The sequence below is a fragment of the Ammospiza caudacuta genome, chromosome 2 (genome assembly GCF_027887145.1).
Source record: "Ammospiza caudacuta isolate bAmmCau1 chromosome 2, bAmmCau1.pri, whole genome shotgun sequence".
In the NCBI taxonomy this organism is placed as follows: domain Eukaryota; kingdom Metazoa; phylum Chordata; class Aves; order Passeriformes; family Passerellidae; genus Ammospiza; species Ammospiza caudacuta.
The window spans coordinates 20,727,211-20,742,023 of NC_080594.1; the positions used below are offsets into that span (position 1 = coordinate 20,727,211).

Genomic DNA, 14,813 nt, shown 5'->3' on the forward strand with positions numbered 1-14,813 from the left:
AAAAATAGGAACATGGGGGGCACACTCTCCCAGGAACAGCGGGAAATTTTGTCCGCCTTACAAGGCGTGGCTGAATCATACACGGAAGGGATCCCAAAGAAGGAATTAAAACAACTTTTATTGTGGGTGAGGCTAAATTATCCACTTGCAGAGACATGCCTGCTATTCGAAGTGGGGTTTTGGCAGGAAATTAACAGACATTTATATCTCTTAGCAACGAAAAAAGATGAGACAGCGTTAAAGCTGCTCTCGCCAGCAAGAATAATGCTAGAAGGCATTTCGGTGCAGTCGAAAAGACTGGAAAAGCAACGAAAAGTTGCGGCACCCTCAGAAGGAGGGAGGGAAGCAAAGCTCCGGGAAAAAATTAGCTCTGGCCTCAAGAAGCCAGGGGGAAAGGGCTCTCGAGGAAAGAGAGCAGGAAATAATATTAAAAGCTCCGGTCCCAATACCCAGAAACCCCAGGAAACTCCTAAAGCGTCCTGAAACCCCGGAGAGTACAGGGGAGTCAGGATCGGAAGGGGGGATGCAGGGGGGAGGAAAGGGATCGGGAGGGGCACTTTCTCGCGGCGGCGCGGCAGCAGAGCAGGGTGGCCAGGCTGCGGCGGTGCAGGCGGGATGCGCGAGTAAAGAGATAACGGGAGACACGAGTTCCGGTGCGGCTTTGGTCAGCGCAATGCCGGGGGTGGCAGCCGCCCCGGCCGGCAGGGCAGCAGAGACACACGCGAAAGGCAGGACTCGCAAAGACCCGGGGGGGTAGTCACAAACCAGCGCGGAGGTGTTAGGCACGGGCAGCGAATTGGGGGAAACTGCGCAGCCCCAAAGGTCCACCGTAGAGAGACGCAGGAGGTGCGCGGTTGTGACGTCAGACCCGGTGTGGAGGTCGGCCCGAATCGCGGAGCGGGCCCGGGGGCCAGCGGGAGGCGGGCTGTACACACCGGCGGGAGGAGTGGACACAGCGTCAGAGGAGGAGGAGACAGAGTCAGGGACAGACCGAGGGGAAGAGACTTCGGAGGTGGAACGAGGGGGAGAGAGTTACGTCAGCTTGGGAGAGACAGGGAGCAGCTTGGAGAGCACCCATGCGCAGAGAGCAGAACGCGGGCGGGGGCGGGCCAGGTCCCCTGTGACGTCTCGGGCGAGGAGGGGCCGTGCTCGGGATTCTAAGTCCCGGGGCTCCACACCCTCTCCAGACTTGGTACCTTTAGTTGAAACCCTCGGGGTCCAAGGCTCATCCCTTCAAGGGAGACGTTCTGGTGTTCGAGCTCCATTTTCAGCTGAATTAAAAGCCAGGCAGAAGACACGGCAGTCGACCGGAAGAGCAGTCAAGCTCATTCCGTCATCCGAGCTGGGGAGGCCGGTGACAGCGCCACCTAGTCGGGGGCAAGGGTTTCGCTTGTATTTCCACAGACCGAGGTCTGAAGTGGGTGTCGGCACGACACGTGAAGCCATTTCAAACGCAAGAACACGAGAACGTTGATCCGAGAAACAAAGAGACGAGTACTCAGACAGAAGTCGAGACTCAGACTGGAAAGAGCGATTCAGAAGAGAAATAAAAAGAAACTAAGGACTTTGGGGATTTTCACATAAAAGCGAAGTAATGAGTTTCATGATGCTTATGTGCATCATTCTTTCATTCATTGCAATAAGCAACGGTAGAATTCTTTGACATCTCTCCCATTTGGAGAGGAATTTTAAGGGTAGGGTTCTATGTCTTAATAGTTCTCCTAGTCCTCATACTTGTCGTCCCATGCATCTTTGCATGTTTAAAACGTGCCATGAATCAGATAGCAAAAGAGGTCTTCTTGGTGCAAACAGAAGGGGGAGATGTGGGATCTCAGCACCTCAGGACTGATGTGCAGAGTGACCAAGACCACCCTTGGGAGTCCTGGAATGTTGCCAGAAGTGTCTGGTGGCTGGACTTTGATCCTACACGGGAGACGACACCTGTATGAGGATAGGAGAATTTCACTGGGGTAAATGGTGAAGGGATAAGTTAATTAGAGTGTAAGACACAGGGTTTAGGATTTCTGTACAGGGGGGTCTAAAGAAGTAAGATGGAGGAATTGGGGCATGTCCTGTTCTTCTTCTTCTTCTTCTTGGCCTCCATCTTCTGTGGTGATGTTGGCACTTTGGGATTGGTTATTACTAAAAGTGCACTGGTTAATAAGGGTAAAAGGCATTGGGGAAAAATGATAAATATTGTATACGTAATTTTGAGTATAAAGATAGGTGACCGCCCCGGGGGCTCGTAGTGTGCTCATGGCTGGCTGCTGTGCAGACCTCTGTTGGGCTGAGAGAAAATCTTTTAGATAAACAATTAATAAACACCGAGACCGAGAAAAGACCTGAAGCCTCTTCTCGTCCTTTGAAGCGCGGGCTGTCCAAGGCCACCCCGGGCCTTTCCAGGTCACCTAAACAGCTGAGAAACCGACATACTACCTATTCCTGTTACAGCTGCAGCCTGTTCCTTCTCTGATCTCCAGGCTGGGCTTGCAGTCTTAATTCCTGCACATCCGCTGTGCCTTCAGCCCCATGTTCACTGAGACAGAAAGTGCCCAAGCGGTGGCCCTGTCACGTAGCATGCTCTGAGTTATGTAATCAAGTGCTTCATAGGGCTTTAGAGCAACCAGTGCACAGAAGAGAAAGCACTAAATGAAATGCCTGTGGAAGACAACAATGAATTAGATCATCTATTAAATTTTTCATCTTTTGAGTCTGTTCAAGCCCAGCAGCATCAGAAGCAGTATGTCTGAGAATTCAGAATCTTAAAATGAGAAAGTAATGGATGAAGAGCCCATTATGAAACAGATATACATGGAGCTGTATTGCTTTTCTCCCTTTTTTTTTCCTTTCTGAATACAGCAGCAGGACTTTTGTTTGCCAAACTGACTATGTGTCCATCTTGGGTTTATCAACTTCCTTGCATATCAATCTGAACATTAATCATTTGCTAAAAGGAAACTATTTCCTACTACGGTGGATAATGCAGCATGAATGAAAGATATTTGACAGTCTTGCAGAGCTCGGAAAGAGGTAAAGTGATTTTATTTAATATAGGATTAAATCAGACCACAAGAAAAGTCTCATCTTAACTCTTCTCTCCCCTTCTACATTGTATGAGTGATATAATCAAAATTTAAACGACTGTACATGGGCATAGCTGCTTTTCTATCGCTGCAGGTTAGCTGACTCATAGCAGCAGAAAGTAAAATCCTTGTGCTTTATAGTAGGTTTGCTACTTTTCCGTGATTTCCCCTTGGTTTCAGTGGTTTGAGTTGTTTTTCAGGACACCATTCCACTATTTGATAGCCTTCTAATATATACTGATGAGAGGGCGATAATAATATTCTACTACCTGCCTTCTCTTCCTTCACTTTTCATCCTATTATCCCCTTGTTCAAACTTTTTATCAGCATTTGAACTGGGAATAGGAAAAATTATTTGTCACACTCTCAGCCTGTTATTGAGGTGCAGAACAGGGAGAAAAAAGGTTTGTTTCTGGCTTATGGCTAAAAAAAAACTAGATGTGTGGTAATTTCTGTCACATGCATTTAACAGAGTGCCTATATTTGTGTTTCTGCCTATCTGTTACTGGGATGCTTGATGCAATTTGGGTTGATGCAGACTAGGTGGAGTAAATCTGAGCCAGTGGGGTGAGCAGTGCAAGGCTGAGGAGAGATGCATGAAAACAGACCACAGACGGGCGAGATAAACAGGCTCCCTGGGCTGTGACTGAGGAGGCAGGTCTCTTTAATGGCTCTTAGCAACGCCCCTGCTCTGACCCTCCCTATATGTGAGGAAAATCAAATCAATATACTGTTCTTCAAACCACAATGCTGCAGCAGCAGCAGGGCATTGTGACAGCCTGCATCTCTTAAATTCGTCTTCGCTTTTCAGTGTGCTGATCTCTGGATATCCATCCTTGCATCTCTGCTGAGGAAGACTGCATCTTTAATCGGATTGCTTGAGCTCCCATGCACAACCTTCTTCTTATTAGCAAGTATTAGGTAGGCAATTTTAAAGCGCTTTTGGATTTGCAGGCAGCTGTAATGTTGATCTGACAAACCTATTGTATTCTCTATAAACATAGTAGAAGCTTCTCTTTAAAACCTACTGTGTTTTAAATCTTGTTTTTTCTGTTTTTGTGTTTGGGTAGGGGGGACTGCTGTTTTCTCCTTCCTTTTAAAAAAGATGTAGCTAATTTGTGCTTTTGGAAAAGGACATTCCCTTGTTGATCCCTCCCCTGTTCTGTGGAGCTATAACCCGGTGCATATACAGTTACTTGCAGTGCTGATGAACATCTGTTCAACTGTCTAACATTTAGGGCAGGCTGCTTAATCTTTTATTCTTTAATTTTCCTGTGCATACTTCAAAGATGTGGACTGTGACTCTGCCCACTGAGTAAGTTCTCCCTTGTTTCCAGAGATGGCTAACAGAGGACCAAGCTATGGCTTAAGCCGAGAAGTTCAGGAAAAGATTGAACAGAAATATGACGCGGAATTAGAGTCTAGACTGGTGAACTGGATTATTGTACAGTGTGGAGAACAGATAGAGCACCCTCCTCCTGGAAGGCAACATTTTCAGACCTGGTTGATGGATGGAACAGTGAGTGTTTTGTCCAATTGCCCACTTTAATGTTTTTATCTGCACAGTGCTCCTGTGTTCTGTCTTCATTTAGATAAATTGATCAGAGCTCATGGTCAGTGCAGAAATATACATCTTAGGATCTGATTTATTTCCTTTTGACCAAGAGTCTTAATCTCAGAATATAAATTATCCTACTAGTACACTGAGATCAGTACAATATTTATGATTCTTATGAGTCATGCATGTTTTATATATAAGTATGACTCATTCCTTCAGCTTTTTCTCTCATGCAGTTAAATGAGATCTTTTTTTAAAACAAGATGTATACTTTTATCTTAAAGAAATAATCAGTGTTGACAAGGAAAGGCAAAGAGATATAGCAAATTTGAAGGACAGGATTGTGTCATAACTGTCTTCTTGGGAATAATTCTGTAGCTAAAACATTGTATTCCATTGGTTTATTGAACAACAGGCAGATGCTGCTGTTTGCAGCAGCTGTAAGACTATGCTAATCATTGAATCTCTGCCAAAGTGACTTTAACAACATTTCAATTGATATTGCTTATTTTTTGGCTTGGACATTTGGCTTCTTCTCTGTCAGTTGTTATATAACCTCTACCAGTGATTGCTTTGCTGTTTCTAGCAGATTAGGATTTATATGGCTATGCTTTTGCCTCATTTAATGAAAGCTTTAATGCTTTTCTAATACACTTTGATTATTATCAATTCACTTTTTGTTTTTAACTGAAGAAATTATGTCCCTAACAGAAACTGGCCAGGCCAAAAGCATTTTGCAACATCACTTAATAAGCACAAATTGCCTTCTAGTTTGGTGCCTGCTTTCTAATTTTGTTTCTGTCTTTATCTCTCAGCTGTTATGCAAGTTAATAAACAGTTTGCATCCAAAGGGAAATGAGCCTATTGCAAAGATCTCTGAATCAAAAATGGCTTTCAAGCAGATGGAACAAATATCTCAGTTCTTAAAAGCTGCTGAAATCTACGGAGTAAGAACAACAGATATTTTCCAGACAGTGGATTTATGGGAAGGTAAAAATAATAAACTGAAAGTCAGTTTACAGTCTTCATTTTACTTTGCTTTGATGTGCATTTTGTCTTGGCATATTCTCTAATGTAATTATCTTTTTTTTTCTGTTTGCCTTACCTCATTCCCATGTTCTTCCAGTGCTGCATTATTTCTTCTGAGGGATTTATATTGCCCTGAGGGCATAACAGAACCCTTCCAAACTCACGTGTTATCCAAAACCCCATCATTCTGATAGAAATTCACAGGCCTAATAAAAGATCTGTTCTCTCTGCTAATTATTTTAAAGTAAATAAGTCCTAATAAGAATATCGAAAACCCTGATTTTCTGATGACAAAATTTTATTGCAGTCTTCAAATTATAAGCAAAGCTTAAATTGGAGCTAAGAAATGCATTCCCAGGTGCCTCTGTGAAGCTTATGAGGGTTCATTTATGACTCGTGAGAAACAAAACTCACTGCTTAATGCCATGTTAGCTGACCTTCTCTCTCTAAGGAGACTTTTAGGAGAGGTCACTGGCAAGAGCAAAAAACCTCGGGGTGCTTCTGTGGTTTTACAATAAGGCAGGTGAAGTCTCCTTCCCAGGCTGGAAATGGAAACTGCTTGTTCTAGTTGCTGAAGAGCTGAGTCATTTGTGCATTCATGGAGCTGGTTTTGCTCACTTTTATGGTGGTACATCCCATCCTGGTGCTCAAACCAAACACACTGTATATCCTGCATCTCCCTGGACAGGGTGATGCAATGCTTTGGCTAAGCACTCAGAGCAAAGACAGCTGCAGAGCAGTGAAAGGCACATATGAAAGGGTCAAAAATCTTCCATGAGAACCAAACAGTGGAAAGAGGAAAACAATCCACTGAGAAAGCTGGCCAGCATAGTTTGTGTAGGAGTACACATCAAGAGAAATAAGTGGGGTGTGTTTTCACAGGCAGTTGGAATACATGTGGAAGAGGTCATTCCTCTGAAGGACAGCTGGAGAAATGAAAGACTAGGGAGCTCTTCATGAATGGGTTAGAGGGAAAGGACATACTGACAGATGGTGTTACTGGGATCTGTAAATGTCTCAGAGTGCCAGATTTGCTTGGCAAATCCATACCCTTGGCACAAGGGCAGGATTGTTTCTTCCAATTTAGTCTTTAGTGTTTTATGCAATCTATCTTTACATGTCTTAAATGAAGGGATTTTCACTTCTCTGAAGTAGCACCTTCCCACCCCTCAGCCTAGCAGACTGTTGAGAGAGAAGCTCCTAACTTGTAAGGGATGATAATTGCTCATTTCAGATGTTCTTTACAGTCTTTTGCAACTCATAATGGCTTCCCACCATGCATATGAAAATATAGTACATTGATCCTTATGAGGAAAAGAACTTGTTTTGAAGACATAATGCTCTTACTGCTAGTGGCTGTCTCCTAATTTCCTTTCACTCATCACCTTTTCTCAACAGACATAAGGTGAAAAGATAGTAACTTTTAGAGGACAGGAAGTCAAAACAGAACTTGCATCCTAGGAGGAAGACATACAAGGTTTTTCTTCACTGTTATTTTAAGACTTCCCAGACCTAATCTGTAACTCCTCACTTTCCCACTCCCTTTTCATCCTTCCTGCTGCTCATTTCAGTGCTGGGATGACATAGTATGCCTGTCCAGTAGGGAGAGTTCTTTGTGTCTCACTGTAACTCTGACCTCTGGCATCTGTGCTGCTTCAGGGCTGAATTGTCTGGACAGGGATGCCTTAGCTGGGCAGAAAGAACAATCTCTATTTCACTGTTTCATAATTGCAGCACTCCTACACTTCACACCATAATCTCTTTAGAAAGAGAAATGTCAATGTAGGTTTATAGGGAAAGAAAAGTGGGTGACTGAGAAACAGCTTTCCCCTGGCACTAATTGTTTCCCATGAGCTTTTGCTTTGAAATTCTTAGCAATGATTAATGAAAATATTTTAGGATATGATCTACTGTTGGCTGTTTCAAGCTCACTCAGTCCATCTGTTGCACTTTTCTTCATCTCTTTGGCTTCTTGATCCAGGGGAAGTATCACCTCTTTTTTGGCCCCATCTTGCATAAATGTACTGTGCTGAGCAGCTTTCCCTGATCCACACCCAAGACATGTTTGCTGCCTTTTACAGATCCCTCCTTGATATACTTCCAGGCAGGAAACAGGCAGGTGAATCACTGGGTATTTTTTCAACATTTACAAAAAAAGCATTTCAGGAGTACTCTGCAGAGCGGTTCTCCATCTTTGTTTGAACTTTCTCCTTTCTGGACCTGGAGAGGAGGTCCTTCCAGATAGGTTTCGCCTAAAGAGAAAGGCTTGGAGCAAGAACTGAGCAGAGACCCCTTCCTCCTTGTTTTAAAAACAGTGCCAAATTCCTATACAACGCTGTGCTATTCAAAGCACACTGCAGAGGACACTGAGATGCAGGAGTGTCATCAGTGTGGGTCCCTGAAGAGAGGCTGAAGCTGTGGGCTAGGTGGGCGGCCCACATGGCTGTCAATAAACAAGTACCGGAGCTGAGGGAAGGCACTGACTACAATTTGCTGCAATATCAGAGTCGAACCTGGCTTCAGGGAAGGTGTATGATCCCTTCTGTCAGGTAACTGCACTGAAAATTTAAAATTTTTCCCTGCTTTTTTTTTTTTTTTTTTATGCTGACCATCAAGCCCTTTGTATCCTTTGCTGGAGGAGGGCAAGTAACACAAGACCACTTGGATTCAGGTCTTCCCTCACCCACAGCACTCCTCTTATGTAGCAAGGAGTCTCTGAAGAGCAGAGCTGTGGCTTTGTTTTGTCACATGTCATTCAGCTCCCATTTACCCAGTTTTCCCCCTGCAGCATCTCCCACTTTTCAAATGTGACAAATAAAGCAGAGCTGAGCACAGAGCATGGAGGGGGCTGCCAGATGGCTCTGCAAGGCTGATCATCATATGTCACTGCCTGTCTTTTGTTCCTTTTGCTTTTTTCCTTAGCTTGCCATCATTATTCAGCTGATTCACTTTTAAATCCTTCTCCACATCTCTTTTTATCCCAGGCAGTCACTGCTCTCCTGCTATACAGGAGGCATCCCAAGGACATTGTATGTGGCATCTGTTACAGCATATGGTACATCTGCTGCTGTGGGAGCTCTCGGGGTTCCTGCCTCATGCTCCTCTGGGTGCGCCTGCAGATGTGCATGTGGGGAATGTCGGCTCTGTGGCTGCCCTCCCCAGCAAGGACCCTTCTGATGCAGTTTGCCTTAAATACAGTAAAATAAATAAGTTCTGGAGGGCTGACAACTTATTTTATGAACAAATGGTCCCCTGCAGATAGGATTTTTATAAACTTTAGTGTCTGTATGACAGCCACAGTTGGAAGCTGATAGATGTTTTCAGCTTTAGTGTGCTGTCCTTACTTCAGCCACTGTGTTACAGAGCCCTGGACTACATCTGCCTGTAATAAGGGTGATGCACCACAGAAACACAGAATGTGCACTGCTCCCTTCCCTCTACACTCCAACTCATCTACAGTGATGCCCATTAATATTGTTCCACTGGAGGTATTTCTGAATTCTGTTATCATCGTGTCTCTGGTGTCTCTTTTTTTCTGAATTGCTTGTTTTCACATGTGAAGAGCCAGAATCAGATCTGTTAACTAGACACATTACTTTAGGAAAGAGAAAGAACTGGAATGAAAGAGGCAAGGGGAGTAAAAAAAATGCTTATGGAAGAATTTCATAAGGGAGAGGCAAAAGGCAGATTTCCAATAACTTACTACCTCACACAAATTGGAAATACCTGCTGCAACTTATTTTCACTAGAAAGTATTCCAAAAGGTAGCATGTCTGGATTGGGTAATGAGTTATGTAACTTCTATTTGGCTAAAGCTGAGACAAGCCCTGACTTTGTGAACTGAGAAATGACGTAAGATAGCATAGGGAGAACATGGGAAAATAGTGGACCAAATGGGAAAAATTAAAGGTATGAAACTGAATAGCATCAGAGTAAGCAGGAAGGTTTAGGAAGGTGCTTTGATGGTTAATTTGGGAAGGACTGATAGAATTTATCTGCACAGGATCTCTGCTGTGAGCTTTGTTACCACAGGGATTAAACTGACTCTGAATAAACTGAGACACACCACACACTGTTTAACACACTATTCTCCTTCAGCCACATTTTACTGACTATATTACCATTATTTGCATACCAGAATAATCTCTCCTTAGGAGAAAATTTTGTCGAAGTGATTCTATAGACTTAAAATGGTATGGAGGAAGGCATTAAAATAATCAAAGGCTTGGAAATCTAGAAATGCCTGAAAAAGTACGTTTTGCTTTAACTTCATCCCTTTGTTGACTTTAATAAGCTCTTGCATGTCAGTATTTTCATTTCAGCAATGGTAAAATAGCATTTATAATTCTATTAATGCACATCTTCAGGAACCTGGGAGAGTTAGTTAATACATCAGATAAAACTGGTTTTCAATGTGCCAAGCTATTTGTTGAGCAAAGATTTCCTACATTAATTTCACTGTCTGGCTTTCTAGGGAAGGACATGGCAGCAGTGCAGAGAACCTTAATGGCTTTGGGCAGTTTGGCAGTCACCAAGGATGATGGCTGCTACAAAGGAGATCCGTCCTGGTTCCACAGGTAAAATCCAGAGCTCAGCTGCCCACAGCTGTCTTCCCTGGGAAGCTAGTAATATCATCTGCCTTTAGGCTTTCAGGAAATTTATTCAGAAAGGAAGGGAAGAATATTTCCCAAGTTTCCTTGTAATAGTGAGGTTTTTCTCTCTGGAGGTTACAGACGGGAGGCAGGAAAAGTGTACATTTGTCATCAGGTTTGCTCTCTCACATCAGATAGCAGACCAAAGGACTAAGGAAGACAAGGCTGTTGAGGATGTCTGTAAACCCTCAAGGAGCAACCCTCTCACTTAGCAAAGATAAGCATGAAGTCTCTTTACTTTTTTCATCCAGACAAAAATGATTTAATTTCCTAGGCTTCTTAATTCTTGGGGAGCACTGCTTATCTGTGAAGAAGTCTCTGTCTTGGCAAAGCTGTTTATTTGTTCTGAAGTTCTATTTATTTTGGCTAGGGAGGCTGTAAAGCAGGGACAGGAAGAAAAGGAAATCCTCCCACAGGCATATTATTGACATAAGTTTCTGCCATCCAAGAGTATCTCTTACACAGAAATGTCGAAGGCAGGTTAGCAAAAAGACTTCTGACTGCTTGTCTTTTCTTTGCTTGAATTTTCTGATGTCTAGGTGAGGCTCAGCAAAAATAAAGCAAACTTCACTTTGTCTTAAACACCAAGCTGGTTAAACTCTGTTTAAATCTGAGATTTGAATTTCAGGTGAATAAATGCAAACTCCTATGTAAGTTTTGCTTTAACCTGATTTTATGAAATCAGGTTACATTAACTTAATACACTGCACAAATAGATTTATATTTATGGAATATAATTAGGTTTAAAATTTATATACTTCAAATCCAGTTACATTCTTTAATATAAACCAGACATGAAATCACTATGACCCAGACAGGCTTATTTGTTTTATGTAACTAAAACGAAGTCCCACATAGAAAAAATAATTTTCATCTGGACTCTTAATTGTGGGTGGGAACAGCTTTTTTTTTGCATGGATGAAGATGTGATCACCTCCCTTCTCTTCTAGCTGTCTGTCCAACCCATGCTACTTGGATAGCCAATCCATATCCATTGCAGTCCCTGTGAAGCTCCATGTTATAGCTGCTGCCTTAAGGAAAACCAGTGTTACGGCATGTTGCCAGTCAGGAGCTGTTTCCTGAGTAGTTTCCCTATCTCTTCAAGCAGACCAAACCCTCTCACTGCCACCCAGTGTTACTCATAATTCAGGGCTTTCAGGATGATTCTTAATCGCCTTAAGTTCAATTGAGAGACCAGTATCAAACAGAGTAAGAATATCCATGCAGGGATCTACAGTGATTAGGATAATACCGCACTTGAGGTAAGCCATTTAACTTTCCATTGCCAGTGTCTCACATTCCCAGTGCCATCAGACTGATGTCCCCGTCCTTGCATAGCAAGATTCCTGGATCCACAGCTGTTTGTTATTCTGTGGCTTGGCAAACACAAGCACTAGTGTAAAGTTGGCACAAAAATTTGACTGATCTGGTGGGTTCAGTTTTAGGTAAGAGTGATGCCAGACAGGCAAAACAGAACTTGACATAGTGTGAGACATGGCAGGTGAGTAGACTTGCCTTCGACTCTTTTCTTAGTCTCAGTTTGGGCCATTTCCACTCATCTAAAAACAGATCTCATACATGTTATCTGTAAGACCATCATATACTAAAGGTGGGGCTTGTGATGGTAAAAATAACACTATATGATCCAAGCCATATATGTAATCAACTTTTATTATTCTAGCCAGGCTATCCTTTAGTCTCTCCTTTTATTTCTTCTTTGCAGTTCTTATTTTTTTCTCTGTTTAATTACTTTTTGACTTTCTGTGGAAGTACTCATCAACATAGCAAAAAATTCTAGGAGGAAGGAGAAAAGAACAGTAGAATACTTTCCTGTTCTTTTAATTAAAATAGAGGCAGACACAGTGAACCTGAGATTCACTTAGGTAATAGGAGTTGTTCTAAAAACATCCTCTCATGAAGATCCTGGCAGTAGTTTGCTGCCTGTGTAAGTATTCTGGAAAAAAAAATTAAGTAGCAGTGAGAGGGATCTGCTTTCTGAGGCACCACAGTTCTGTGTGCCTCCCCCAAAACAGTGAGTTTTCTGGCAAGAGCTGTGGGATCTGTGGTGGGCCTCTATAAGCTCTCTTATTAGCCTATACTTCACCACTTGAGGGCTCATTCTGGAAAATGACTGGTCAGCCCTGGTGTTCTGTGGATCTTTCTCCCCCTTCCACTTTGATGGGCTTTCACGTGGTCGTGAGTTCGTCTCCTGCAATTTCCTGAACACCCTGAGCCTAACAGAGGGTTTAAGTGCTTTTTCAGACTTGAGCCAGGGTTGTCAGCACAGTGCAGGATCTCACCCTCATAGAGAGGATCATATTGACGGTTTTCAACCACAGCAGGTACCTAACCTAGTATTCTCATCTAGTGGAGGGATAGGAAAGAAAAGCGGAACTGTAACTGGATGCCATACTGCTGCGTAACCTGAAACCTAATCACAGGACATACAGACACAGCAGGGAAATAGATTCTACACATGTGGGAGTAGAGTCTGGTAGTCCCTCAGTCTGGGACTCTGCTGATTCATATGGCTCATTTGATAACAACAGCCTGGTCCTTCTCCATCCTAAATTGCTTGTTTTCCTCACCTAGTAGAAATGAAAGATGAATCCAAGACGAACATTTTCTTGTGAGGCAGCAGAGTGCAAACTTTGCTCCTTCTGCTTAGCTGCCACTTTGGCCTTCAGTGCTATTTTCAGAGAGAAAAAGGCTTCTTTTATGCTCCAACAAAGGTTCATTGATCCAAACGGCTTTTGAGACCAGGGACACTGAACAAAGTGGTCAGTAGGTTTTGGCAGAAGATAAAGAACTGCCATACAGTTAAGACACAGGTTCAAGGGGCAAAGCCTATTGCTTAGGAGGTGAGAGGTCTGGAAATGGCAACAAGGCAAACATTCTGTCCTGCTGACAACCAATGTCCCCTCTGCAAAAATTATTAAGTCCCTTCTCCGACCCACGGCTGTTCTGGGTACACTCAGCTTTTATTTAATCCACTGAGTTAAATTACACCAGTTTTTACTGTTGCTCTAGATGGGTATCAACTTGTAGTACAGCACAGGTAAGTGTCTTATGGATCAGATCCCATGGACTACAGCTGTTAAGAGCTATAGTGCTCAACATAAATTAACCCTATTTTGTGTTTTATATACAGAACTGTATACATATTTTACCTATGACAGCTTCTGGGGAAGTCCCTTGGGGTTCTGCAATAACAGGGACAGTAAAAGTCTAAAGTACTGTAGCTTTGAGTAGAGCATTACTTCTGCAGGAAAGCAATTAGCTCAGCCGGTACAGTCCAGCACATGGGATGGGGCAAATGACTTAATGCATTACAAGGGATAAGAGCCAATTCCAGATTGATTTTCATGATCACAATCTCTGTGATTTCATGATCCTACACAGAATGATATGTATGTATGCTGGTTTTTTTGTGTGTATCTGGACAGGAAAGCACAGCAGAATCGACGAGGATTTTCAGAAGAGCAACTTCGGCAGGGACAGAATGTAATAGGCCTTCAGATGGGGAGCAACAAAGGAGCATCACAGTCGGGTATGACAGGCTATGGGATGCCAAGGCAGATTATCTAAAAACATCTCTCGCTGTGGAGAAAACACTCTTTCTGCAACATGGTCCATTAGGGAAAAAAAAAAAAAGAAAAAGAAAAAAATGCTTATTAGTTCCTTTTCTGCCTGGTTTTTAAAAGTTAGGCTCTCTAAGGTTTGGGGTATTTTTGGTTTGGTTTGTTTTCTTTGCAGCTGCAAGAGCTCACCTAGGAACTTGGGTTTTTGTGGTGGTATGTGTCAGTTCACAGCACGTGCGCACTGCTGCCTCCTACTTTTCACTTCTGAACTATGCAAAGGCAATTATTCTGTATTAATTTATTTGCAAAGTGTTATCTTCCATATTTGTCTCACACTGCACTTGTATTTCAACCAATAACCTCATTCTTCGATTAGTGACTGAAGAATAAAGACAAAATAAAGATACCTCAAAGACTCATTATTTGAAGGAGGTAAAAGCTGAAACCAACAACCACATGGTACAGTGCAGATGAGTTAAATATTTTCAATGGTCAATCTCTCTTATCTCTAACCCAGAGCGCTCTCTGAGTGACTCCCTGCCATAGTGTTTACAGTCTGTGTTACATGTTCAATTTAGTGTTTGTCTAAAGGCACACCCAAAGTATTTTCCTGAAAAGAAGATTTATTGTCCACTGAGTCTGATTCATGTAGTCACAGCCAATTTAGCTCAGATTTTTCTTGACATAGTATGCTGGGTCATCTGCAGCCCATAAACTTGTGGAGCAAGTTAAAATCAGTTTTATAGGGAAAGCAAAGGCCACGTGAAAACAAAGCAAAGCAAGCATTAATTCAGTATTTCCCATTGGCAGGTAGACATTTATCCGCTTCCTGGAAAGCATGGCCTCAGCATGCATGATGGTTACTTGTCACCACAGTTATTCTCTTTTTCCTTTTCCCTGAGCTTTTGCT

General features: G+C 42.8%; 1 protein-coding gene across 2 annotated transcripts; it reads left to right on the plus strand.

The window, feature by feature from the left end:
* Positions 1 to 2,906: 2,906 nt before the first annotated feature.
* Positions 2,907 to 14,322, plus strand: TAGLN3 (transgelin 3). 2 transcript variants are annotated; one of them, XM_058799964.1, is made up of 6 exons: positions 2,907 to 3,030; positions 3,895 to 4,004; positions 4,421 to 4,602; positions 5,457 to 5,631; positions 10,145 to 10,247; positions 13,769 to 14,322. In XM_058799964.1, exons 3-6 carry the CDS (start codon positions 4,423 to 4,425, stop codon positions 13,908 to 13,910), a joined length of 600 nt encoding a protein of 199 aa, XP_058655947.1. In that variant the 5' UTR covers positions 2,907 to 3,030; positions 3,895 to 4,004; positions 4,421 to 4,422; the 3' UTR covers positions 13,911 to 14,322. The 2 variants fall into 2 exon arrangements, with proteins under 2 accessions (XP_058655947.1, XP_058655946.1); XM_058799963.1 differs by lacking the exon at positions 2,907 to 3,030 and having other exon boundaries at positions 3,706 to 4,004.
* The last annotated feature ends 491 nt before the right edge of the window (positions 14,323 to 14,813 follow it).